This window comes from Lithobates pipiens, unplaced genomic scaffold (assembly GCF_037356315.1).
Source record: "Lithobates pipiens isolate NorthernLeopardFrog02 unplaced genomic scaffold, aLitPip1_a1.2 Scaffold_16, whole genome shotgun sequence".
NCBI lineage: Eukaryota > Metazoa > Chordata > Amphibia > Anura > Ranidae > Lithobates > Lithobates pipiens.
The window spans coordinates 256,074,574-256,101,539 of NW_027507748.1; the positions used below are offsets into that span (position 1 = coordinate 256,074,574).

The 26,966-nt window shown below is 45.0% G+C and overlaps 1 protein-coding gene and 1 long non-coding RNA gene across 6 annotated transcripts in view; one reads left to right on the forward strand and one right to left on the reverse strand.

The window, feature by feature from the left end:
• SLC26A9 (solute carrier family 26 member 9) overlaps positions 1 to 26,966 on the forward strand; it is a 753,885-nt gene that overhangs the window by 329,722 nt on the left and 397,197 nt on the right. For 3 of the 5 annotated variants that reach the window (XM_077481318.1, XM_077481319.1, XM_077481320.1), the window contains 5 exons: positions 18,890 to 19,029; positions 19,122 to 19,232; positions 19,324 to 19,499; positions 24,859 to 25,023; positions 25,564 to 25,716. In XM_077481318.1, the coding sequence (XP_077337444.1) occupies positions 18,890 to 19,029; positions 19,122 to 19,232; positions 19,324 to 19,499; positions 24,859 to 25,023; positions 25,564 to 25,716 (745 nt within the window). The remainder of the gene's footprint in view (positions 1 to 18,889; positions 19,030 to 19,121; positions 19,233 to 19,323; positions 19,500 to 24,858; positions 25,024 to 25,563; positions 25,717 to 26,966) is intronic. The other 2 variants (XM_077481322.1, XM_077481323.1) reach the window with 1 other exon arrangement.
• Positions 1 to 26,966, reverse strand: part of LOC143982511 (uncharacterized) — a 63,470-nt gene that overhangs the window by 26,044 nt on the left and 10,460 nt on the right. The window lies entirely within an intron of this gene.

Here is a 26,966-nt window from a genome sequence, read left to right on the forward strand (position 1 = left end):
CCAAGAGAAGCCTAAAAATAGGCATGGGTGGCTCCCTAATAAGGGTCTGCATGGGAGGCACGTTAGACAGAGTAGGCTGTGGATAGCAATTTAAAAAGAGAAAAAAAAAAAATTATATATATATATATATATATATATATATATATATATATATATATATATATATATATATATATATATATATATATATATATATATGTGCGAATAATATGTCATCTTTGCCAACACATGTGGCAAACAAATAGTTAAAATCATGAACATCAGTTAGGGTAAGCTGATGAAAGGAGAGATCACCAGAAATAGGAACAGAGAAAGGGAAGGGAAGAAAAGGGGAGGGGAAAAGAGGAGAAAGGGAGAGGGAGGAGAAGGGAAGAAGGAGAGAAACGAAAAAGGGGGAGGGAACGGGGATGGCAGGGGGAGTGCAGCATAAAAGGGAAATGGGAAAGGGGGATTTGGAACAAGGGAAGGAAGGGAATAAAAACACAGGGGAAAAAAAAAAAAGAAGACAGGTAAAGACCAAATGACAAAGAGACCACCAACCAAGGATAAAGGGGTGGACGGTGCAGTGAAAAACCAAGATAATCCCAAGTGCTTATGCTGAAGTGTTCATGTAGTAGTGTAAAAGGGAAGGGGGGGAGACAAAAAGATATTTGGGGAGACACCTACTCAAAATTTACTGCTGATATGAATATCTAATTCTGGGACTGAAGTACCATACAGCACCACGGTATATAATTGATGATCTGAGGGTCAGGTAGGACAGCCACTTAGTGACACGATGTCACAAATGAGGTAGAGCCTGTGGGGGGTTTAATAGTGAAGAACTTTGAGGTTACTCATAGTCTCCACCCTCAGCCATCGGTAAAGAGCATGGTAGGCATCATAATAAGAGACCCTCCATACTGTTGCAGAGTATTACCTGCACACGGAGGTTATTATGATGCCTTCCATGCTCTTTACTGATGGCTGAGGGTCGAGACTATGAGTAACCTCAAAGTTCTTTACTATTAAATTCCAAAGGGCACAAGAGAAAGGGAGTCTGGTCTTGGGAAGAATAGAAATGGAGACTAAATTGTGTTGATTGCGGGTGCTTCCAGAGGGTGCAGGGTGATGGGTGCATGGGGTACAGTTAAATGATGGAGGCCCGATGTGTGGGAGTGGGATTTATATGAAGAGACATGCCCCAGGGTCCTGGAGATTTTTTTGTGTTTGTGGATTTAGAATTAGCAGGAGTTGGTGGGTGCAGTAATAAGGAGAGGTCAGAAGTGAGGGTGAGAAGAGGGGTAAAAGAGAGATAGTTTAAGCATAGAGGACAGAGCCGTCAAAAGGAGTGGTAGAGAGTGCATGTTACAAGGAGAAAGAGCTAAAGAGCTGAGGGTGTAAACAAGGTCATCTGATGTCTGTGTGGTGTTTTTCAAAGTATTTTCATGTGTTCATTTGCTTTATGCATTCGCTGAAGTGTAGAGTCAGAAGTGCTCCCACTTATAGAAATAGCCCCACTTTGAGAAAGAGCCCCAGTTGCAAAATGTGGCCCCTGCAAATGCTTCCTCCAAAAGATGCTTATATTTATACTGATAGGGATGGGGGGTGGGTGCATTTCAATTATTAATCAGGAGGTAATAAAGGTTGCCTGGTTAACAGGGCAAAATTCTTACTTCAGAAAAAGACTAGTAAGAGGGCACTAAAGTTAACAGGCCATAATTTTCGATAAGACAAGGGAGATAATAAAGCATTATAATGTGGACAGGTCTACAGACAGTTAAGCAAAAATAACATACCACCATTATTAAATAGACATGAGCAAAAGCAGATAGCAGTGTTTCAGTTTTTGGGTGGAGATGTTTCAGCAACATGTACCAGCATTATTAAATAGACGTTTTTAATAGGCTTGCTCTGAGATGTTAGAAAATATCTGCTTTTCCAGAGAGCCGCATAATCATGAACAGCTCCATGGGCATACTGAGTATCAGTTTATATATTCACCGATTGCCCCTCTGCCAATTCACATGCTTTTATCAAGGCCTTCAACTCAATCATTAGGGCTGAACAATAATTTGGTAAAGCACTCTGGAAAATGACTTACTCCTGACTTACTACAGCCAAACCAGTGACAGGAGATCCTTTCTCGGTGCAATACCTGGAATCAGCTATCCACAGTTCCATTGCTGGGTTCTCCAGGGCAATAACCTGTATTGTCACTGGGAGCCCATAGTAGACCTCAGTTGTGTGTCAACAGTTTTATAGACATATTAGGGATCCATTGTCTGCTATACCCAATCAAACCCAAAACTGCTCTTAGAGACCTTTGATTTTTAGGAAGTGGGTATGAACGTATCAACCTCTTTCCTTTCTGAGGTTAAGTGTTTACCCCCCTTAAAGATACAGTGTCCAAGGAAAACAACTTTTTCCTGGCAGCACTGTAGCTTATCTTTAGCCACCTTACAATTTTGTTCTGCCAAAAAAATTTAGCAAACTCAAACAAGCCATTTCACACATTTCTCTGGTCACTGCCACCAAGCATCTACATATTGGAGCAGTGTGACCCCTGGCGGCGCCTGCCATTGATCCAACACTTGCTTTAATGCTTGATTTAAAACAGCTTGGAGAGATAGATAAGCCTTAAGGGAGGTGGAGCCAGGTGTATTGCTTTTAATCAAAGGTGAAACTAAACAGCTAGACTCATGATTCGTCCAGCTTTATGTTAAAATAAGCATTTGTCAGGTCAATCACAGTGAAAAAGTGGGTGTCACTGGGAATACCTGAAAAGAAACTAAACGGATTTGCAATGATAGGTACATCAGTTTTGAATCATTTTGTTTATAGCTCGCAAATCATGTACCATCCGGTACTTAACTGGAGCTTTCTTATTTGTAGGTTTCCTTTTCACTGGATATAGAGGAATATTGCAAGGGGAGCACCACTTCCCGCAACACCGCCTTCTCTAAATATATCCTTATTTGATCCCGATACCCTCCCGTTGCTGATAGGAGAGAATCTCCTGTACTCATCAACCTGGATGGAGGCATGCTACTCCATCCTGGTGATTGATACCAATGTTAACCTTAGGTGTGTCTGGTACATATCCTTGCATCACCTCCTCTCACATTGGTGCAGATGCTTCTATAGCACCTGCGCCAAGAGGGGTAGACGATGTGACATATGGTGGTGGAGACCCACTGTTAGACACTAGCAGGTCAGAGACAGGCCTACTCGGGTTTCTGATGAGTGTCTTTGCTAACATATGTGTACTAGCAATAATTTATTTTGACAACTCACCTTCTTCCTCCGATATCTTGGGCAGTGCAGCAACTAGGACCTTAGCCGTTTTCCCATATGCTTCTGCCTCCCATCTAGCCCATGCTGCAACTTTATTAGGTTCAGTCATCCTACTCTTAAAGTTATGGTGTAACGCTGCCCAAACCCTGACATCAAATGTTCCCTGTAGCGGCACTGGCCAATCCATTGCCTTTGCCAAGCTGTGCCATTTCTTTTGGTATTTCACCACCCACTTCCCATAGCAGGCCTCGACTGTACCAGTTACTTTTCCTTTCCTATGGGATTTTTTTTCAATGCAGGACCCCATAGGTCTGATAAGAGCCCTTCTGACAGAACACCTTCTCCCTCCCACTTAACCACCCCGAAATGCAGAATCCCATGGCTGTTACTGCACCCATTGCGGGATCACACAGATCTGAAGAGAGAACCTGTCCTGACAGTCTATGTCCCTTTCTTAAACTGGACTTTTATGGCACAGTTTGTTACAGCATGAATTGGAGATCACACACAGGGAAACCATGCTGCCCATCTCGCCGGATCTTCAGCAGCATACACACCACAAACACTATGATATAACAGATGGACAGTGGTATCTACTATCACCCCAAGTTGCTCACATTCATTGCTTGGACACATCAGCAAGGTTATGCAATTTTATGTATTCTCCCCCTCTAGCTTTTTGTGCTCTGGGGGGGGGTACGGTCTTCTCTCTTGGTCCAAGCATGATTATTGCTGATAGCACCCAAGCAATTTCCCCCAAAGGTATCATCAATATTTCAAATACAAACAGAGAAGTTGCACATAGATTACCAGTATCATTTATTTAGGCAAAGTCTTACTTTACTCTATAAACCCTGTTAGTAAAACCCACTCATACAGGGTAGCCATTAATACCTTTCAATTAGTATGCATGAACATTAACAATTAATATAGTTCTATGACACAAAGACAATACATTTTCATTCAGAAGGCACCTGTGACGTCATAGGCTTCAAAGCAGCGCATACATAAAGTATCACCCCTCTTGCCCAAGTTCTTTGATTGCGTGTTGACACACGTATTCCCCCTGGCCGCACAAGGACAATTAGACGTTATCATGCTCTCTCTCTCTCATGCTCCCTCTCTAACTCTCTCTCACACACTCAAGCTCATACTCTCTCTCAAAAATTGCAGAAGGCAGTGCTAAAAGTCCATGGGTTAGGGGGTGCAGATTAGTTCCCTGTCACCAGAGTGACACATTCAAGAACATCAGAGAAGGACTATTCTCCAACAAGAAACAACTGACCTGTCCAAAGATATAGTAATAACTTTGACAAATATCACACCAAAAATTACTTTAAAGCAGGGTTTCTCAACCAGGGTGGTACGTGATACTGTATCTGGGGATAGGTGACATGCTGCATCTGGTGACAGGAGATGTGGCAAGTGACACGCCCAGGGGTCCCACTGATTCTGCATTATGATGAGTTAAACCACTTCATTATATATTGGAATGTAATAATAGAAATAATGTGCTTCAATCACACTGACACCATAGCAACCATGGTGCCATGATGATTGAAAAGCCAACACCAGCCTTTGCCCCCAAAAAAGTATTTGAAAAATAAAAAATTTGTTGCAATGACCACCATTTTATTCCCTAGGGAGTCAGCTAAAAAAAAATCTATATAATGCTTGGGGGTTCTTGGAGTTATTTTATATTAATTAAGATTTTTACATGTAGGAGAGAAATGTCAGAATTGGCCTGTGTAGCAAGTGGTTAATTACCATAACTAAATAATATACCTAACCCCTACCTGACCATTACACTGACCTACCTGACACATACACTGACCTACCTGACCATTACACTAACCTACCTAGCTGACACATACACTGACCCATTAACCTGACACATCATGGACCCACCTACCTGACACATACACTGACCCACCTGACTGCTACTTCCTTAACTACTCACCCCCCAACCTTCATCCCCCACACACAGCTCAGTGTAGATTGGGGAGGATCCATCCTTCTCCTTACCTCTACTCTTCATGGCTTCATCAACCATCACATTAGGGCTTTCCAAAGCACTGGGCGGGCAGCATTGCTTATCATTCCCCGCCAGTGCCATCCAGCCACTCAGCTGACCTCCCGGCCAGTGGGGGGCACCACAAACAGTCGCCGAACCTCTCCCCATGCTCAGATGATCTCCACCGAGCCCCAACCCCTCCACTGCACTCACACAGACACGCAGGCTGCACCAGAGGGACAGGCTGGAGAGTCCCGGAGCGGCACTGTCAGATATTCCTGTGTGAGGAGATGTGACTGTGGGGGCACTCAGCAGGACACATTGGGAGATTGGTAGCATGTAGCAGATGTGTTCTTGGGACAGCTGGCCCGGCACTGAATGGCCTGGCATTTAGGAGAGGAAAGCCAAGCTCACACACGCTTGGAGCTTCAACGGGACAGAGGCTGTGGTTGCACCCTAGGCAGCTGCCTACTTCACCTAGTGGTAGCGCCTGCCCAGCAGATCCCCTTCCATCGGTACAGACCCCTCCTCAGGACAAACCCCCCTCCATGAGTACAGACCCCCCTCAGGACAAACCACCCCTCTCCATCAGTACAGACTCCCTTCAGGGCAAACCACCCCGCTCTCTCAGTGTAGACCAGGGACATGTAGTCAGGGGAGGCAGGTGAGGCAGGTCCTAAACAGGGCTGCTAATAAATTTAGTTGTGCTAGGTGGTAGCTAGGTGTTTAATTGGTAGGTTGACCAACTGACTCTTGTCCCAAGTCTGAGTTTGGGGTAGTCTCTCACTTCTGTCAATAGGTGGCACTGTTGCATTTGACATTGGAATGATGGATTACCATAGATTCAGGTAATGAGTAACTAGGTTGTCTCAGCCAATCAGCAGGAGTTTCTTTGGCTGCTGTGTATGCTAGGATAGGCTCTTTATTTCGGAGGAGTCAGGTGATCAGGGTTCTTCCTGTCTAAAACTGCTGCCAGGGGGGGGGGGGGGTGTGTGTGTGTGTGTTAAGAAGCTCCTGGTTGTTAGGCCTGAAGTCTGAGGCCTATACAGGAGGCAGGCTGGCTGCTAGGTCCACTTAAGGCCTATCCAGCAGCTGGGGTTTCGCAGCCAAGGTTAAAGCGGTTCTTCACCCTAAAGGGGAAGTTCCGCTAATCTGATCCCTCCCCCCCTCCGGTGCCACAATCGGCAACTTTCAGGGGGGAGGGGGGTGAAGTTACCTGGATAATCCAGGTATCTGCACCCACTTCCGGGCAGACCGCCGCAGACCCCCGCAGACGCCCCGCCCCCCCCCCCCCCGTTGTGTTCTGGGAAACACACAGTTCCCAGGACACAGCGGGGGATCTGAAGAGACGCGCAGCACGACTCGCGCATGCGCATTAGGGAACCGGGCAGTGAAGCCGTCATGCTTCACTTCCCGATTCCCTGACAGAGGATGGCAGTGGTGGCAGCAGCGAGACGAGCGATCGCTCGTCATCTGCCGCCGACATCGCTGGACCCTGGGACAGGTAAGTATGATTTTATTAAAAGTCAGCAGCTGCAATATTAGTAGCTGCTGGCTTTTAATATTTTTTTATTTTTATTTCTATTTATTTTTTTTTAGGTGCAGAACCACTTTAAGCCCAAAGCCTGGGACGAAACCACACATGTTAGAGGCTCGGCCTGAGGGGAGCCTGATCAATGTCAGGGGTAAAAGAAAAGCAGTTGCCACAAAAGGGAAGACCACTCCTGTTACTGGAGGTAAGTTTGGAAAGGATAAAGTTCTGAAGGAGTATCAGAGCAGATGCTTCACTAGCTGGGCACAGTGAAGTGGTGGGAAAGCTTCAGTGGAGATTCATCCAGGAAGGCAGCGGTTAGCTGTGAGCAAAGTTTGAAGGGGTATGGTGGGTAGCTGTAAGTAAAGCTTAAAGATGAAGTACAGCGGTTAGCTGCGAGTGAAGCTCGGAGAATCCAGTGGGTGGCTGAGAGTCCAAAAAGTCTAGTGAGAGAGAGACGCGAGCTGAGCTTAAGGATCTACAGTGGGATACTGTGAGTTAAACTGGAAGATCTACAGTAGGATACTGTGAGAATTTGTTGCTATAGGAGACAGTGGTTGCTACATGATACAGATTGCTGCATTCAGCTTAAAGGCCCTCGTTCTGTATTGCTGTCAGCCGAATTCTATTTTTGTCTGTGGAGTTTGCGTTAATAGCTATTGCATTTGCCTAAGGGTGACCCTAAACCCCCCCCCCCGCCCCCCAAGTTCCTGTTAAAAGAAATAAAACTCTTTGTTCATTTTTATAAAAAGTGACTGATGCCCAATCTTTTCACCTTGCACCACAGCCACTATACCTAGTAACCTGCACCCTGAGGAGGAATATCAGTTCTCCCTGGCTCTGGGGGTCACCATCAGGCCCTTGGAAGTCGAGGACACCACTACAAAAAAAAAAAAATTGAGGGTCATAGCACGACCAGGGGGTAACAGAGACCCCAAATTTAGGGAGTAGGTAGTTTGACATCCTACCCCACCGCTGGGGCTCCTACGACCTAAGGTTCCAGAGATATGGGGCTCCTTACACAGCCTGTCAGAAGCTACATACAGAGCCGCCAGTTTAAATACAAGCTGGCACACCATTTGCAGCAGACAGAGGATGAGCTCACAGTGCATCTCAGTTCTTGTCAGAGGCACTGAGCTCAATGGACAGCTTGGAGTATTGGACCAATGGTAAAGTATCATTAGCAGAAGCTGTCCAATAAAAATGCTGCAGTGGAGGCACGTCTCTCACTGTAGTGTCATAGAAGGGGGCATGTTTCTAGAAGACACATGCTCCCTTCCAGCCCAGCCCTCTTAACTACAAGGAAAAAAACATGGGTTTACGAGTATAAGATTTACCCACAATCCCATGTTTTTCTCACACAGTTAAAAGGGAGAATGAGAATCTGCTGCCGCTGCTGCTGTTAAGGTACAGTTTTAAATCAAGCTAAATTATATTTATATGCTATATATGTTATAACAATCATTTATTATTTATCTATTTACTGTGAAATTACTGGTTGGAAGTTATGCCACCTGTACAGTTTTTGAAAAAAAATAGTAAATTGCCTTAAAACAATATACAATTGTTTGTCAGACACCCTAGAGAATAAAATGGTGGTCATTGCAACTTTTTATGTCATAGTTTTTTTTTGGAAAGAAGAAACTGTTTCACAAACAAAAAAGAAATCTCCATAGGCGGCACTATAAAAAAAAAAAAAAGTGTTACAGAGGAGGTCTAGTGCTGGCATTATTGCTCTCGCTCCAATGATCGCTCCATATGCAATCTGTGTGTATATATATATATATATATATATAAAAAAATATAAATATAAAATTTAGGGGGAACACCACGCTTTTTTTTTTTATCAATGACTGCAGAAATTACACTTTGTGCAGGGATAGTTCTAAGCACAGAAACATGCGCCCCTTTACAGGCATACTATAGACACCCCCCCCCCCAGGTTGACATTTAAAGGAATATTACACTTTTATTGTTTCACTTTAAGCATTATTAAAATCAGTGCTCCTGAAAAAACGGCCGTTATTAAAACTTTTTTTTGCATTGATCCATGTCCCCTGGGGCAGGACCCAGGTCCCCAAACACTTTTTAGGACAGTAACTTGCATATTAGCCTTTAAAATTAGCACTTTAGATTTCTCACAGACTTGTACAGGGCATTATGCGGCTATTTGAATGTGCCGCGAACACCCCAAATTGTTCGCTGTTCGCCGAACAGGTGAACAGGCAATGTTCGAGTTGAACATGAGTTCGACACGAACTCGAAGCTCATCCCTACTCAGAACAAACCACCCCCTCCATCAGTACAGACCCTCTCTCAGGACAAACCACTCCCCTCCATCAGTACCTACCTCCCTCAGGACAAACCAACCCCCTCCATCAGTACACAGACCCCCCTCAGGACAAACCACCCCCCTCCATCAATACAGAAGCCCCTTCCTCTCATGCATCTGTGCGGCTGGCGGTGGAGCATTTAGTGTGTAGCCGCCTGGAGAGTTGCCTGCTCAGATTGTCACTCTCCGTGCAGCAGACATGTGACTCATCTGCCATGAGAGTGACACTGAGCAGTCTCACTCAGGTCTAGTGCAGCGCCGGCATTTTCCAGCTGAAAAGAGCCCTGCCTCCAGGACCCAGGACCCTTTGCCGCCCTCAGGATGGTGTCACACGTCCACCCCCCCCGAGGCGACGCCACTGGTTGGCATATTTAAATAGTTTAAATCATTTAACCTCTTTATTAGCAATAAAAATTGGCAGTCTTCTCCACTGTATGGAAATCACATGCTATAAACTACCACATGGTTTCATGAGATAAATACGGCAACCTTCCTTTTTTTTCAATGCAATATAATATAATAATTTACTGCAAATTTACTGCAAATTTTAAAGAGGAAAATACCGCTTCATAAATTGACAGTTGCAGGACCGCATGCGATATTTATGTAAAATGTGTCCGGACACCTACATACCACATGCAATCTGGTTCTGTGAATGTTAAAAAATGTGTCCTATTTGTTAAAAAATATTTATGTGTAGCACTAACCCCCGAAGGAGCTGCTGGTTTTATTCGGGCTTACCATTACCTCACCTGCTCGCCTCTTCATCTTAGAGGGGTCCCGTGGAAAGTGGCCCAAATGATGATAGATCAGACACGTGGTCCTTTTTGAAGATTTATTTAGGGGGTAACACCAAAGAAAGACACAAGACAGTCCTTCAATAGAGGGTCAGAGGATAAGGGGGAGTTCAGGCACCTGGTAATTGCAGGTTAGAAGTACTAGTGAGATCCAGAGGACAAGCAGCTCCACAGACTGGATCCAGCAGTCATCGGATAGGCCCCTCTCACTTGACCTAGCAGCTGATGAGATGCTAAACAAAGTCTCTGCCACAAACTTGTTAACTGAACTTAGAGGTTTTGAGAGTAGATGCACAACAAAGTCTCTGCCATAGACTTGTTACTTGAACTTAGTGGTTTTGAGAGTTTTTAGGAAGAACTACCATATGGTACCAGATTCTTTCAGCCGACCCAGCGATACTGAAAGGATATTGATCCGGGTTGCATCTTCAAACTAAGCTTCCAGGCTCCTCCAAAGACACCAGCCTCGCGCTCGGTCCTCCACTGGAAAAGTCCTCCCCTGGATCCTCCAGCCTTCCCGGCTTCTCCCCGCAGGAGAGACAGCACAGGACCACCCCTGGATCAGCAGGCCCCAAGACATTGACGGGCGGCACAGTGGTGTAGTGGTTAGCACTCTCGCCTAGCAGTAAAAAGGGTCGCTGGTTCGAATCCCAACCAAGACACTACCTGCCTGGAGTTTGCATGTTCTCCCTGTGCCTGCGTGGGTTTCCTCCGGTTTTCTCCCACACTCCAAAGACATGCAGTAATGCATTAATTGGCTTCTGTCCAAAATTGGCCCTAGTATATGAATGGGGACCTTGGATTGTGGGCTCCTTTTAGGGTAAGGACCAATGTGAGTGTGCAGTGTACAGGCATAGGGACAATTGTAGACACTCGCTCAAGTTGAGCTGGATGGACTGGTGTCTTTATTCAACCTTACTAACTATGTAACATTTCTGGGCCTACACTGTCAGTTGCGAGGCTCGGGCCAGCCGGCCCCGAAGCGCAAGACCATGCGACACAGACCCCAGGCCAGGAGGGTGTGATAAGAAAGCTTAACGAAGGGCAGGTAACAATTTGTCTAGTAGAGTAGCACACATCCAGATGGCTTCAGTATAAGGATCCAGTATGTATCAGCTATAGCAGGAGGAATACCAGTGTAGCACTAACCCCCGAAGGAGCTGCTGATTAGATTGGGCCTGCACTCTTAAAAACCCCACTAACTTGACTCAATCCCCTTGGCACAGCTGTAGTGCAATGTAATACAGTACAATATAAAACTGTACCTGTATTGTACCCTCAGGAACCACTGGCTTCACCTGGTGGGAAGAGACAGTACGCCACACAACTGGATACTTAACCAAAATATATACACAGGTGATTACAGGAATTGTGCTGTCATCCCAATGTAGGACGACAGCACAATATATTTCAATATAACAATACAAAATGTGTATAGATATATATATATAAACCTGGAAGCTCCCCCTGCTTTAAATGCTATATGTGAGGCCTCACTTAAAGTACTTTTATCTGGGGTCTTCTTTTCTTCGCTAGCTAAAGTCACTCCTTTGTATTTGTAATCCAAAGTTTATGGAGGATTAAGCTGAAATGCTCCTGGTGTAATTCCAGTAACTTATTTACAAACGTTTGAGGCGCCAAGGTAGATAGGCTCCATGCCTGCTCAGTGTCAGTTGCTCTGCTGTGCCTCCGTGGAACTACAGGTTCCAGTGAGGCCTGTATGTGAGTCTAATTGTGTGCAAAAGTTAACAAATGGTGGGCTGCAACCCGCTCATCAACTGGATCAGAGTTCCACGTGATCACTTTGGTCCGGTGACTGTAGCTTGCCTTTCCGTCAGCTGGGCAAGACGCTCTGTATCGCTCCGCTGAATCAATCCGGTTCTCCGATTCTCCGCTGAGTGTCTTTGGACCTTCTCAATCCTGCTCCCGTCCTTTCAGGCTCCATCAGATCACCTCACAAACAAATAGGCTGGCACTCTGCGATGGCTGTCGGCCACCGTCTCCAAGAAACCTCTCCACAGATCCATACAGGCAGGAAGTGTGGTCCCAAGAGACCTAAAATCGCTGCTCGGGTCCCTTTATCCCCTACCCAGCATGCACTGCATAAAAGTGTTCATGGGTAGGTCACACAGACTCCTGGGTAACAAGGTCAACCTTCAGAATACAAACAGTCACTTCCTTTACAAGTCTTTAGGTTGTTCTGAGGTAATAATAAACAGGTGCGTTACGCATATTTGGTCACTAGATGGCTCTGGCATGAAACCACAGTAATGTCAATAAACCTTACATTAAAGCATACATAACCACATCAATAGACAAGGATGTCAGTGCTACACCAGCGTCCCATGAAATGCTGATAAGAAGGAACCCTGTTTGTAACCTGCTAACACTGCCCAGAACCCAAATGAATGTCCCGTAAATGATTTGATTAAACCTGATTTCTGAGGAAATTATTGCCTCCAGTACTAGATTGCCGACTGTCTGCTAAAGCCAAGATACTACATACGAAACACTTGATGAGATACTAATGAGGCACGAGTGCAGGCCTGAAAAATTCCTCCAGCAGGGGCTGTCTGAAGACCGGGGATGGGAAATTCCAACACAGCCCCTGAAAAGGAACATTACATGGCTCAAACAAATTGAACCAGAAGGCCTGACAAGACCAGTGGACTAAGGGGATCTCAATCTTGCCCGCAGGAATGTAAGAAGAGCAGGAGCTGGGGGTGCGCTGACACCCTGCCTCTGACCGAGCAAGCTACGATCACTTCATCCTCTTGCAACTGTAACAGGCCGTGGAGAGCATACTTGGCCCACATGAATCCGTGTTAAAGAATAATGCCCAGAACATGTATGTTCCATGCTGGTGGAAGGGAGTAGCTGGGACAGAATTGGAAACAATCTGAAGCGTACCACCTTCCCAGTTGTGGATGGAAAAGGAAAACCCCTGTGACAAAGCTCCACTGTGTGGTTAAGTATGGACCAACTCCTTAATGACGAAGTGCTACCATGCTCTGAAACCCCCACATGGGGTTGAAGGGCTAAACGTGAATTAATTGCTTCTGCAACGTGTGGCATGCCCAAACCAAGGGAACACAAATTAGAGAAAGTGTCAGGTCACCTTGAGGCGAGGTGACAAGTGCACACCGTAGGGATCAGGAGTGCACCGCAAGGTTGTGGACCCTACGGCTGACTGCTGCAGACGGAGACAGATCCCACTGGGGTTAGAGCGCAAGATTCCCTGGGGCGCGGAGTCTAAGAGCCAGCAGGTGTTCACCAGCGCCTCTAGTGGTGAGGATGGACTTGGCTGCAACTGGCTCCAGGTCGCGACCCCCAGGGTCCCCCAGCTCACACCCACAGTAGGCAACAGGAGGATAGGGATAGTGAGGGGCAAAGCCAAGGTTGGGGCCACAAGCAGACAGGAATAGTCAGGGACACGCCAAAAAGGTCAGAATCACAGGCAAACAGGGATAGTCAAGGACACACCAAAGTCAGTAACGGAACAACAGTAGAGCACACGGCAGGTAACAGGAAGCTAACACACAAAGGTTGATCAGCAGGGTTGGCCTGCAGTGCACAGGTTAATATAGAATTCTCTGATAGAAGCTAGGGTGGAGTCATGCCATAGGATGGATTACAAAAGCAATCAGGTGAGGGTCGGCTGGTCTCTAGAGATTAACACATGGATACAGATAAGCAGACAAACACTATTGCAAAACCATGACAGTACCCTCCCTCTTACGAGGCCTCCCCCTCCACCGCCTGGGTCCAGGCTTAAAGGGAAACTCCAGATGGAACCTCCTCAACAGACTAGGAGCAAAGACATCAGATGCAGTGATCCAAGACCTCTCCTCAGGGCCAAACCCTTTCCAATGTACGAGGTACTGAAGAATACCTTTATGGAGCCGGGAATCCAAAACTTGACTAAACTCGTATTTTAGATTATCCTCAGAGACTGGAACCGAGGTAAGGAGAGGACGAGAGGACTTGAGGACTAAAGGCTTTTTAGGAATGGGTAAGGGCATGAGAAGATCAGGAGCCTGAGCAGGGTCCCCCAGACCCTTAAAGATGAGCTGGGCATCCATAACAGGACCACCAGACTGGGCAGAGGTCAGTGGATCCTTGAGGTCAGGTTGGTTAGAAGGTGACAAGTCACAAGAGTCAAGCTGGATAGCTGAAACAGAATGCAGAGAACCCTGAGAAAAAGATTGAAAACCCCACCTGGCCGAATGAGGTATTCTATCCAAAGGATGGATTGAGCCTCTTAAAACGGGTTTGAACGGACATAGTAGCAGTAGGGTGAGGCCAGGTCACAGAAGGTCCTGAACAAGAAGCTCATTGGGCATGGGCTGGACTGGCATAACTAGTGCAGAGGCTGACTGAATAGTATTGTCAGGTGTAGCGACCATCTCAATCGCATCACAGGGCATAGCAACTGTGGAACTTGCAGACAAGTTAGCCTGGCTGTGCGTCCAAGGGAGATTAGGGACAGGCAAAGGTAAATGGTTATGCGAACTGGAGTGAATGATCGACTCAGGTTCATAGGTGGGCCCCTCATCCAGAGTACCACATGACCTAGAGAGTGCATCAGTCCGACTATTGCAGGATGCATCCCAGAGATCGCTATATACAGCGGGAAGAGCAGAAGATACTGGGATGGTGGTAACAGGAAGTTTCTCTTTTGGGGTACCCTTGAGTAGGCAGGAAGAGGAACAGGAGGAACCCCAAGCCAGGATCTGTCCAGCAGACCAGTCAGTGTGGAGAATTGAGCCGTAACCAAAGATATGATAGGAGATGAAGCCTTAGGCAAGACAAGGAAGGATATCCACTCCTGGTGCAGTGTCCCTACTGACATCTTAACAGGAAGAGTCTGGAAGCGGATAGGGCCCCCTGGGAGAACCGTGCCATCAATTGCCAAGACCACCAATGGCGTTGTAAGGGGCAAAAGGGTAAGTCTCATGGAGGATGCAGTTTCCCAATCCATGAAATTGGCAGCGGCTCCGGAATCCAGATGTGCTGAGACCGAACGAGAGGAAGCACCGACATGAAGCAACACAGAAAGAAGAAGACGAGAAGGTGAAGGTGATATTTCAGGGTCTAATACTCCACCTTCCAGATGTATTAGCTCTGAGCGTTTTTCCGGACGAAGAGAACAAGTGTCACGGAAATGACCTTTGGCCCCACAATAGAGGCATAGGCCCAGAGTTCTGCGCCTAGCACGTTCTTCGGGAGATAACTTAGTCCAGCCCAACTGCATAGGTTCCTTAGTAGGCAGGAAGTGCTCCTAGGATCGAAGAGAAGGGACCGGGGGGTCAGGCTGTCTAAAGAACGGGGAGTGCTGGCGTCTTTTTTCCAGGGCCCTCTCCTGAAAGCGAATATTGATCTGGTTACACAAGGTCATGACACTGTCCAGATCAGCAGGAAGGGATCTTCCTGCTAATTCATCCTTCACGCTATCAGAGAGGCCATGTAAAAAGGTTGCAACTAGGACCTCATTTTTCCAGCTCAATTCAGCTGTGAGGATACGGAAATGAAGAGCATACTGTCCCACAGACGCGGACTCTTGACGGAGACGTAAAAGAGCGCTAGCCGCTGAGGAGACACGACCCGGTTCCTCAAAGATATTCCGAAAAAGTTTCAAGAAATCAGACAGGCTAAAAACCACTGGATCATTCAGTTCCCACAGAAGGGCAGCCCAAGCTAGCGCCTCGCCAGACAGGAGGGATATGATATATGCTACTTTTGCCCGATCGGACAGGAAGTTTTGGGGCTGAAGTTCAAAATGAATTGTGCACAGGCTAAGGAACCCCCTGAAAGCCTTGGAGTCCCCAGAGAAACGGGACGGAGCTGGCAGTAATAATGCATGCGTGGATGCGACTGGTGAGATAGGTGCAGCTGCTGACTGTACTTGAGGCTGCAGGTTCGGGGTTCCCAAGGAAGCCTGTAGCTGCTCGAAGCGGGAAGCCAGATCTTGAAGGAATCGCATCACCTGGGTCTGATGCGATTCTTGGGTCTCAAGTCTGCGAACTAAGCCCTGCAACGGATCGACTGTAGGAAGCGGCACGTCAGCCAGGTCCATGGCTGATCAAACTGTCAGGTCACCTTGAGGCGAGGTGACAGATGCACACCGTAGGGATCAGGAGTGCACCGCAAGGTTGTGGACCCTACGGCTGACTGCTGCAGATGGGAGACAGATCCCACTGGGGTTAGAGCGTAAGATTCCCTGGGGCGTGGAGTCTAAGAGCCAGCAGATGTTCACCAGCGCCTCTAGTGGTGAGGATGGACTTGGCTGCAACTGGCTCTAGGTCGCGACCCCCAGCTCACACCCACAGTAGGCAACAGGAGGATAGGGATAGCGAGGCATAAAGCCAAGGTCGGGGCCACAAGCAGACAGGAATAGTCAGGGACACGCCAACAGGTCAGCATCACAGGCAAACAGGGATAGTCAAGGACACGCCAAAGTCGGTAACGGGACAACAGAAGAGCACACGGCAGGTAACAAGAAGCTAACACACAAAGGTTGATCAGCAGGGTTGGCCTGCAGTGCACAGGTTAATATAGAGTTCTCTGATAGAAGCTAGGGTGGAGTCATGCCAGAGGATGGATTACAAAAGCAATCAGGTGAGGGTCGGCTGGTCTCTAGAGATGAACACATGGATACAGATAAGCAGACAAACACTATTGCAAAACCATGACAGAAAGTGACAACAGACAACCAGATATGTGAACACCACCCCTCTGTGCCTACCCGAATAAAAAGGACGTAAGCAGTAATGACAAGACCACAGCACGTGAATGAACCCAATGGAGGACCCCCATCCAAATGTATGCAGTAAGTGAGCCCGAAAAATCTGCAGCACAGAGACAGTGGGCGGCACAGTGGTAGTGGGCGGCACAGTGGTGTAGTGGTTAGCACTCTCACCTAGCAGTAAGAAGGGTCGCTGGTTCAAATCCCAACCACGACACTACCTGCCTGGAGTTTGCATGTTCTCCCTGTGCCTGCGTGGGTTTCCTCTCACAATCCAAAGACATGCAGGTAGGTAAATTGTCTTCTGTTCAAAATTGGCCCTAGGATATGAATGGGGACCTTGGATTGTGGGCTCCTTGAGGGTAGGGACCAACATGAGTGTGCAATGTACAGGGATGGGGACAATTGTAGACACTCACTCAGGTTGAACTGGATGGACTGGTGTCTTTATTCAACCTTACTAACTATGAAACTATGAGACAGGTAATTAAAATGTAACACACAGGGCCGGTGTATCCACAGACTGTGGTGGGTAGTCGTGCAAGTGTAATGAAGTGAAACGTACATCGTATGACGTGTGGTATATGGGTGAGCAGATTGTGGTCAACAATCATTTAAAAAACTAAAACCTCATATGGATCATAAATGTGACAGATCCTGAGACGTGAACACTAGCTAACTAAACCCAGGTATACGAAGAAACCTGAACAGGTACAATGAGACATGGAAACAAACGAAGATGAAACAGCTCAAGATGTATGCCATAACTGCATAGCACCGACATGCTATGACAGACCACGCTGTGACAGAACCACACTGACAGAACGTGCTATGATGGAACACGCTATGACTGATCACGCTAGGGCAGTACACGCTGTGACTGAACACACTATGACTGAACACTTGACAGCAACGCTATGACTGAACATGCTAAGACTGAACACATTGTGACAGCCACGCTATGACAGCACCCACTATGACAGTGCCCGCTATGACTGAAACACACTATGACTGAACAAGTTGTGACAGAACACGCTATGACTGAACATGCTATGACTGAACACTTGACAGCCCCGCTATGACTGAACCCGCTAAGACTGAACATGTTGTGACTGCCCCACTATGACTGAACATGCTATGACTGAACACATTGTAACAGCCCTGCTTTGACAGAACATGCTACGACTGAACACGCCCTGACAGAAATGGTTCAACAGAACTGATGGCACGGAAACACTTGAAACGACCATGGTAGTGTAGCTAACGTACCCACCAGCCCCTTCATGGTACTGCCCACAGCGTTCCCCCCCCCCCCCCCCCCCCCCCCAATGCCACTGGAAGGTTGCAGGGAGCCATGCAGAAACAGACCTCACAAAGTGCTGGCCAATGAACCTGCTGGTCAGCACCCACTCCCCCGTAAATTGATCATTGTACCTTACTTGCCTTTATTTATTGGTATGGGTTATAGCACTTGCATATAATGACTGCTATGTTCCTGGAAGAGAATATGGAAAGTATGCAGAAATACTAACTGAATGAGGAAAGCTCGGCCAGGACAGTAGACAGAGACCTCCCCAGGTATGCTGTAGTGTTAAACCAGATATGGAAGAGTGACAGTTTCAGAAACATCCTGCTGCTATGCTGTGGATTTTCACGCACTGGTTGAATGTTTTTAATATGAAGTGAAAAATACCACTTTGGCCACTAGATGGATATAATTATCATAGAAATATCCTATGCCACTTAGCCAATCTAACGCATTCATTTTAAAGGGAGAGCTAATTGTTGGGGTGCTTTATAAGAAAGGGAATAGTTTTTTTGTTTTGTTTTTTACAGACTACAGTAAATGACTGACTGTTGACAGTAAGCATATATTTTGACAGATATATATATATATATATATATATATATATATATATATATATATATATATATATATATATATATATATATATATATATATATAATCATTGCTTATTATTCACAATATTCTTTTCATGAGCAATGCATGCCTGAGAAAAAATAAAAAAAAAACCTTCTAAGAGTTACTGTTCAGTATATGTAAAAAAAATAAAAAAATAAAAGACAACAAACTGCTGTAACTGGGTTTTGTATCAATAAACTATGTTAAAACTTATGCATAAAATAACCAGTCTTTAACAATGTATATTCTCAACCCATCACTTTTTTGTAGCTGTTCTCCGGCCAAATTTAAATCTCTGATATTTGGCCTCTTTCCTATACTCACCTGGGTACCCAAATATAACTTAAAGGAATATGCACTTCCAGATCTGCTTGGTGGCCTGAGTGCTGGCACTATACAGGTACCACAAGGTTAGTAATACATCTATTGTATAATGATAAAAAGTCAATGACATCAGAAAAATAGATGGTGCCATTGTTTTTGTTTTTTCATTTTGATACAGGTATGGCTTTTGCTCTTCTTGCTAACCTTCCCCCAGTGAATGGCTTGTACTCTTCATTTTTTCCTCTTGTGACTTATTTCTTCTTGGGAGGAATCCCACAGATGGTGCCAGGTACGATATTGCTGACATGTTATAACATAATTTAATTACCCATTTTATTTTGTTATAGTATTCCTTTCTTAAAATTATTGTTTTCAAAAAGGTACCTTTGCTGTCATTAGCATCATCGTGGGAAATGTGTGCATGCAACTGGCTCCAGAATCTAATTTTCAGACATTAAACAAGACTACAAATATTACTGATACAGACACTGAAGCAATGAATGCTGCCCGAATGCAAGTTTCAGCCACACTGGCATGCTTAACAGCTGTCATTCAGGTAAGTGTGGTAGTAACCTGAAACTGAACAAATCCACCAAGGTCCACAAAAATTTCAGCAAATCCATAAAAAAAAAAACAAAAAAAAAAAAATGTTCAGTTTGTAAATTTCCACACTACTCTGTTCACTCTTCACAGCAATTTCACTATGCAATGTCATTAGCTCCCCCTGGCATTGACAGCAGGCAATGGGCAGACTCTTTAGCCAATAGATTGTGATTGATAGCCTGCTATCAATCACAAGGAGAGAGTGGACCTGATGGGAAACTGTTCCCTCAGCTTCTCCATCAGGCCCCACCCACTGTTATGCCCTGTACACACGGTCGGACATTCCAACGACAAAATCAGTCTGATTTTGGCCCAAACTTCTCTTGCATACACACGGTTGGACAAAGTTGTCAGAAAATCCGATCGTTCAGAACGAGGCGACGTACAACACGTATGACAGGACTATAAAGAGGGCAGTAGCCAATAGCTTTTGTCTTGTAATTTATTCTGAGCATACGTGGCACTTTGTCGGAATTGTCTACACACGATCGGAATTTAAACAATCGTATTTTGTTGTCCGAAAATTTTAGATCCTGCTCTCAAACTTTGCGTCAGAAATTTAGACGGAAAAAGTCAGATGGAGCCTACACGATTGGATTGTCCAACAACATGATCCGATCGCACATTTTCCTTCAAAAAGTCTGACCGTGTGTACAGGGCATTAGTATCACTGGTTGCTAGGAGCCTGTTGACTGTAAGGCTGTTAGTGTTCTTAACAACTTTGTGCAGACGGTGGAGCACAGAGCTATGGTGTGGGAGAGGGTAGGAGACATGATAGTGGGTCTGGATTTCGGTTCTCACCAATGGAGGTAATCTACGGTGTTTAAGGGAATGGCTCGTCTTTCCATGGATATCCAGTCAGGCTTTGGGCCCCCAGAGAAAACTGGATATTTGGGACAGTTGAGTGGCTTGGTAATACCACCATAAATTCAGTAGGCCCACCCACCCTGAGATTTTGGTTTAATTAGAATCATGGTGGGGAGTCTGTAGCCTTTGTTACCCCAGACCAAGTGCACTAAAGAGGACTGGAATTTAGTAAGGAATTGTTTCTTAATTGGGATCAGGAGAGAGCAAAATACAGTAAGCCACAACCGGCCTTAACCACATGAACTCTGCCCAGCCAGGATAGACGACACGTCGACCACCTCTCCAGGTCCCCCATACATTTATGTATCAGGGGGTTGGAAGAGATTGTTGATATCGGGTGAGTTTGACGCCAAAATACGGTATTGCGGTAGGTGCCCATGAGAAGGCAAAGTTGTGCATAAGCTGTTTGAGCAGGTCCTGGTAACAGATATATTTAGAGCTATTGATTTAGACATGTTGACCCGCAACCTGGAGATCTTGCTAAAGTTTTGCAGTATTTTATAGACCATAGGCATAGAAGTCAATGGGGACCCGGGTCCTGCCCCAGGGGACATGTATCAATGCAAAAAAAAGTTTTTAAAACGGCCATTTTTCGGGAGCAGTGATTTTAATAATGGTTAAAGTGAAACAATAAAAGTGTAATATTCCTTTAAATTTCGTAGGGGGGGGGGGGGGGGTGTCTATAGTATGCCTGTGAAGGGGCGCATGTTTCTGGAGCTTAGAACTGTCCCTGCACAAAGTGTCATTTATGCATGAAAAAAAGTCCTTTAAATTCACTCGCAGCTATTATGAATTGTCGGCTCCGTAATACAGAGAACACTCATTGAAAGTCATTGATAAAAAAATAAATAAATATAAAAAAAAAAAAAAAAAAAAAAAAAAAAAGCGTGGGGGTCCCCCAAATTCAATTACCAGGCCCTTCAGGTCTGGTATGGATATTAAGAGGAACCCTGCATCAAATTAAAAAAAAAATTGCCGTGGGGGTCCCCCTAAAAATCCATACCAGACCCTTTATCTGAGCACGCAACCTGGCAGGCCGCAGGAAAAAAGGGGGGGGGGGGGGGACAAGAGAGCGGCCCCCTCCCTCCTGAACTGTACCAGACCACATGCCCTCAACATTGGGAGGATGCTTTGGGGGTCTGTGACCCCTCAAAGCACCTTGTCCCCATGTTGATGCGGAGAAGGGCCTCATCCCCACAACCCTGGCCGGTGGTTGTGGGGGTCTGCGGGCGGGGGGCTTATCAGAATCTAGAAGCCCCCTTTAACAAGGGACCCCCAGATCCTGCCCCCCCTGTTTGAAATGGTAAGGGGGTACAAAAGTACCCCTACCATTTCACAAAGAAAGTGTAAAAAATAGTTAAATAAGACGAACACTTTTGAAAAAAAAATAAATTTTTTTAATAAAGGAAAAGATTCCAGCGGTGGTAATCCACTCTTGCTATCCAGCGACAGACGATCATCTCTCCGGGGTCCAGCGATGGCTGATCTGAATCAGCGCAGCGAATTCATCCATCTTCTGTCTCCACGGAGGAGACACTGCAGGGATTCCCCGTGACATATGGGTGACCCCGCCCCCCACTGATGTAAGGAAAACCTGCCTGTGTTACATCAGAGGGGTGCGGGGTCACCCATATGTCACGGGGAAGCCAGAGTTTCCCCTTGCGTCAGAGGGGGGCGGGGTCAGGTGACGGGTGGCCTCACCCTCCGCATATAACAAACGTCAGGCCGCCAGAATCCCCGCAGTGTCTCCTCCGTGAAGATGGATGGATTCGCTGTGCTGATTCAGAGCATTTATTTATATCGGATCTTTCGTTTTTCGGATATCGTTTGTCAAAACGAAAATAGCTGAAATTCAGACGAAAACGAATGCACATATCTACATTTTATATACAACTATATAGATCAGACCAAAATGAGGAAGGAATGAGAAGGAAAGAGGGACAGAGGGACATTTCTCGAAATCAGGGACAGTTGGGAGCTATGGATCCATCTATGGGCAGGCTGGTTGTACCAAAGTCGATCAATCGATTGACTTTGGTAAAGCCAGCATGCCAGATAGCAAGTGATTGCCAGCAGCTATTACAGCTAGCAGTACTCATCATTTTCTCCTGGCAGGGACAGCTTCCCACACACACCCGCCAGGAGGGAAGAACACAATACCTCTGCAGAAGGGCTTCCACCATCTACACTTACTGTGTTGATGAGGGAATTAAGCAACTTTTTTTCCACAAGCCCTGGTTGCAAGAAAGAACATTGCATCATCTATGGCCTGCTTAATGGTTAGGCTGGCGATGCAGTTTTTTTTTTGTTTTTTAAATCAGCTAATGGGAAAAAAAAAAAAAAAAAAACAGATTCTTCAATCCACACAAATGAGGTGTAGAAAAGTATCCCCCCCCCACACCGGGACATTATATTCTGATGGCAGGCCCACTACTATCACAATTCACTGATCGGCGAAAGAGTGGGGATGGATTAAATTACCACTTAGGTTTTTATTGCTACCTTTGCCCTATTTAGGGAGATGCATCCTCTTCATTTGCCCGGTTTACCTTTATCATTGAAAGTAAAAAAAAAATAATAAAAAAAAAAAAAAAAAAAGAAGTACACATTTTGGGATTTGGGATTTCCTCTCACTTCCTGCTTAGTCTATGGGACAGCAAGTGAAGGTAAATCTCTCCAATGAGACACAGAGCAAAATAATTGACAGGGGTTATAATCCTCCCATACTATATTCAAAATTAAAAATTACCATGGACCATGCAACATATTATTGCTTAAAAAAAGTTTCATAAATAAATTTGTCTGTGTAGGTGAATGTGAATCCTGTGGATTTGCTTCAAAATCATGGCTGACATAAATCTACCCTTTATTAATACTCATCGCATGTCAAGAAAAACATACATCATTCCACATCAGTTTGTAAAAAAATGATAAATGCACATTTTTTGCAGGTCAACAAATGTGCATGCATGAATTTTTTTTACTAGGAGGCTGCAAAGCATTGCACCCAGTAGATCGTGGATGTAATACAGAGCTCTTGCAGACTGCCAGTGTAAGCTGTTTGCTCATACAGGCAGGCAGTTACACACTGACAGGAAGCATCAATGAACTACCTAGAGCACTCAACAGCGCCCTGGTAGTTCATTGATAACTATAAGCTGACATCCTTAACCACTTGCTTACTGGGCACTTAAACCCCCCTCCTGCCCAAACCAATTTTCAGCTTTCAGTGCTGATGCACTTTGAATGACAATTGCGTGGCCATATAACACTGTACCCAAATTAAATTTTTATAATTTTCCCACAAATAGAGCTTTCTTTTGGTGGTATTCAATTACAGCTGGGAGTTTTATTTTTTGCTACACAAACAAAAAAAGATGCAAAAAAATAAAAAAAATCATGTTTCATAGTTTGTTATAAAATTTAGCAAACAGGTAATTTTTCTCCTTCATTGAAATGCGCTGATGAGGCGGCACTGGTGGGCACAGTTAAGGTGGCAACGATAGGCACAGATAACGCAGTACTGATGGCCACAGATAAGGCGGCACTGATGGGCACAGATAAGGTGGCACGGATGGGTACCACTGATAGATGGGACTGATGGGCACTGATAGGTGGCACTGCTAGGCACCGATGGGCGGCACTGATGGGCACTGGTAGATGACACTTGGGTGCATGTCTGTTGTTGAGGCAGATTGTGGGCACTGATGGGTGGCATTGTGGGCACTGATAAGCTGGCCGTGATCGGGACTGATGTCCCGATCACGGCTGCCGGTGATCGGCTTTTTTTTTCTCCTCGCGCTGTCAGCGCGAGGAGGAAAAATAGGCGATTGCCGGCTCTGTTGTGTCACATGATCAGCTGTCATTGGCTGACAGGATCGACCCCTTGCTCCAATCCGTGATCAGGCGAGTCTTATAGACTCGCTGATCACAGTGCGCACTGTGCGCCCCTCAGGGGGTGCGCAGGCCGCTCGTGCACGGGATGACGTCAATAGACGTCATCCCGGCAAAGCAGGTCCGCGCTGTAGCCGTCATTCGGCTATAGCGCGGATCTCTAGTGGTTAAAGAAGTCGGTACTTGTAGTTCTCCTATTCACAGAACTCTGAGTGAATGATGCGATCGGGTGGGCAGAGCCTTGCACGGCCACGTTTTTTAAAATGTTGACAGCGTGTGCAGGGAAAAAGTGGGGTGATGCGGAGGCTGCTGCAACAGTAACATGTTACATGTTACAGCCAGAATGCGGGTGTAGCATGTTACAAAAGGTGAACTTTAAAAGGTACATTCACCAAAAAGGTATATCTTTTTGCAGTCTTATTGCTGATTTTTTGCACAGTAGTAGTGAAATATTTCCATCAAGTTTCACAGGTTTAGGTTGTCTGACCATTTATTGTAAAGAATATAAGCAATTTGCAATAACTATCTTTTTATCGGCTTCTTTTTTTCAGATTGCGCTAGGCTTTGTACAATTTGGATTTGTTGCTATATATCTCTCTGAATCATTTGTGCGTGGTTTTATGACAGCTGCTGGCTTGCAGATTCTCCTTTCTGTGCTCAAGTATATATTTGGAGTCACCGTTCCACCATACAGTGGCCCTCTGGCCATTATATATGTAAGTCAACTTTTAATAATTTCTTGCCCAGGGGTCATCAACTAGATACTGTACTTAGGCCAAAATTAGGCAGTGCTTTGGTAGCTTAACAATATCTCTGACTAATGTGCCCAAGCAATTTTTATAGAATGCTTATGAATTGATGTGTTAACTAAAAAAAAAAAAAAAAAAAAATGCTTTTTTAATTTTTTTAAATTAATTGTATTAATGCAAATCAAATAGTACAATTCTTCCATTTAATACTGCAATTGTAATTAACAAATTACAATAATGAACAAAGGCACACTTTGATAATAATGTCCCCAACCTACATGCAATCTCAATTCTAATTGTTTGTGGGGTTTTTAGTGGCAGCCAAGTCACAGTTTGCATTTGCACACATTGTTGACTACAAGCTATTTCAAGGGGAATGTAGATGAACATTCCCTGAGCAGGAGACATTGTACAGGGGAAAGTTATCTACAGCGGGAAAAAGGTTAATTATTGCTTAACCATTCGATTTTTTTTTTTTTTCATTTTGTGTTTTTTTTCCTCCGGCAGACATTTATAGATATCTGTAAAAAACTGGGACAAACCAATGTGGCATCTTTAGTGTTTGCTTTGGTCAGCGTAGTGCTGCTAATCACTGTGAAGGAGTTGAATCTCAAATATATGCATAAGATCCATTTTCCCATCCCCATGGAGATTATCATCGTAAGTGTCACCCACAAAGTGGTAAAAATAAGGTTGTGGTAACAATAAGGAGGCTATTTATAAATCAGTGAGTATAACATTCACGTGTGAGTCATTTGTTTTGTTTTTAAAATCAGTCACCTGCACATTCACTGTGTCAAGCAAAATTACTGACATTCATAAACATCTGTATTTCTTCCACATTCACCGAAAACCTTTTTTTTTTTTTTGCACATTCACTATTGTGAATTTTAAAACATGTTTTAAAGGTCCATGTGTACAAGATCCAAGGATGATTGGCCATTTGGTACAGTGTAATTATGTCTTCTTTGCATCCTATAAAAATACTTTTCTTTAAAATTATTTATAGATAGTAATAAAAAGATAAGTAAGGATTTGGATAAATCACTAGGTTGTAAAAAATAAATAAATAAAAAAAATATATATATTATATATATATATATATATATATATATATATATATATAAACGGAAAATTGTATACTCACCTTTCCGTAATTTTCCTTTCCTGACGCATCCCATGGCAGCACACACACTGGGTTGTGACTCCGCCTCCACAACCTGATAGGACTGGTTAGCTATAAGATTTGAAGAGGAGTCCACCGTTGCATTCTCAGTAACTATCACCTTAGAGGGGTGGGATCTGTGTGCTGCCATGGGATGCGTCAGGAAAGGAAAATTACGGAAAGGTGAGTATACAATTTTCCGTTTTCCTGACGCATCATGGCAGCACACACACTGGGAAATAACTCGCTACATGGGAGGGTGCCTTTCAGAAGTTTTCTATTTACTCAAGCACAAGATATGGATGAATTTGATTGAATAATTGATCTCCCGAACTCAACCGTAGTTAATTGAGCCGGATCTATTCTATAGTGTGACATGAATGTGGTTTTTGATGACCAAGTTGCTGCCTTGCAAATAGTCTCTGGTGATACTCTGCTGAACGCTGCCCATGAGGTCGCCATCGCCCTCGTTGAATGCGCTTTCAGGTTTTCCGGTATTGGAAGGTGTTGAACTAGGTATGCTTTCTTGATGACTTTAATCAGCCATGAAGATATTGTCCTTGAAGAAGCCGCTTGACCTTTTTTGGCGCCATGCGGAATGACCAGGAGGTTTTCTGACTTCCTGAATGGAGCGGTAGCCTCCAGGTAGGCAGATATTGCAGACTTCACGTCCAGAGGGTGCAGATTTCCATCTGTGTTGAGAAAAACAGGAAGATTGATCTCCGGATTAAAGTGGAAGCTAGAT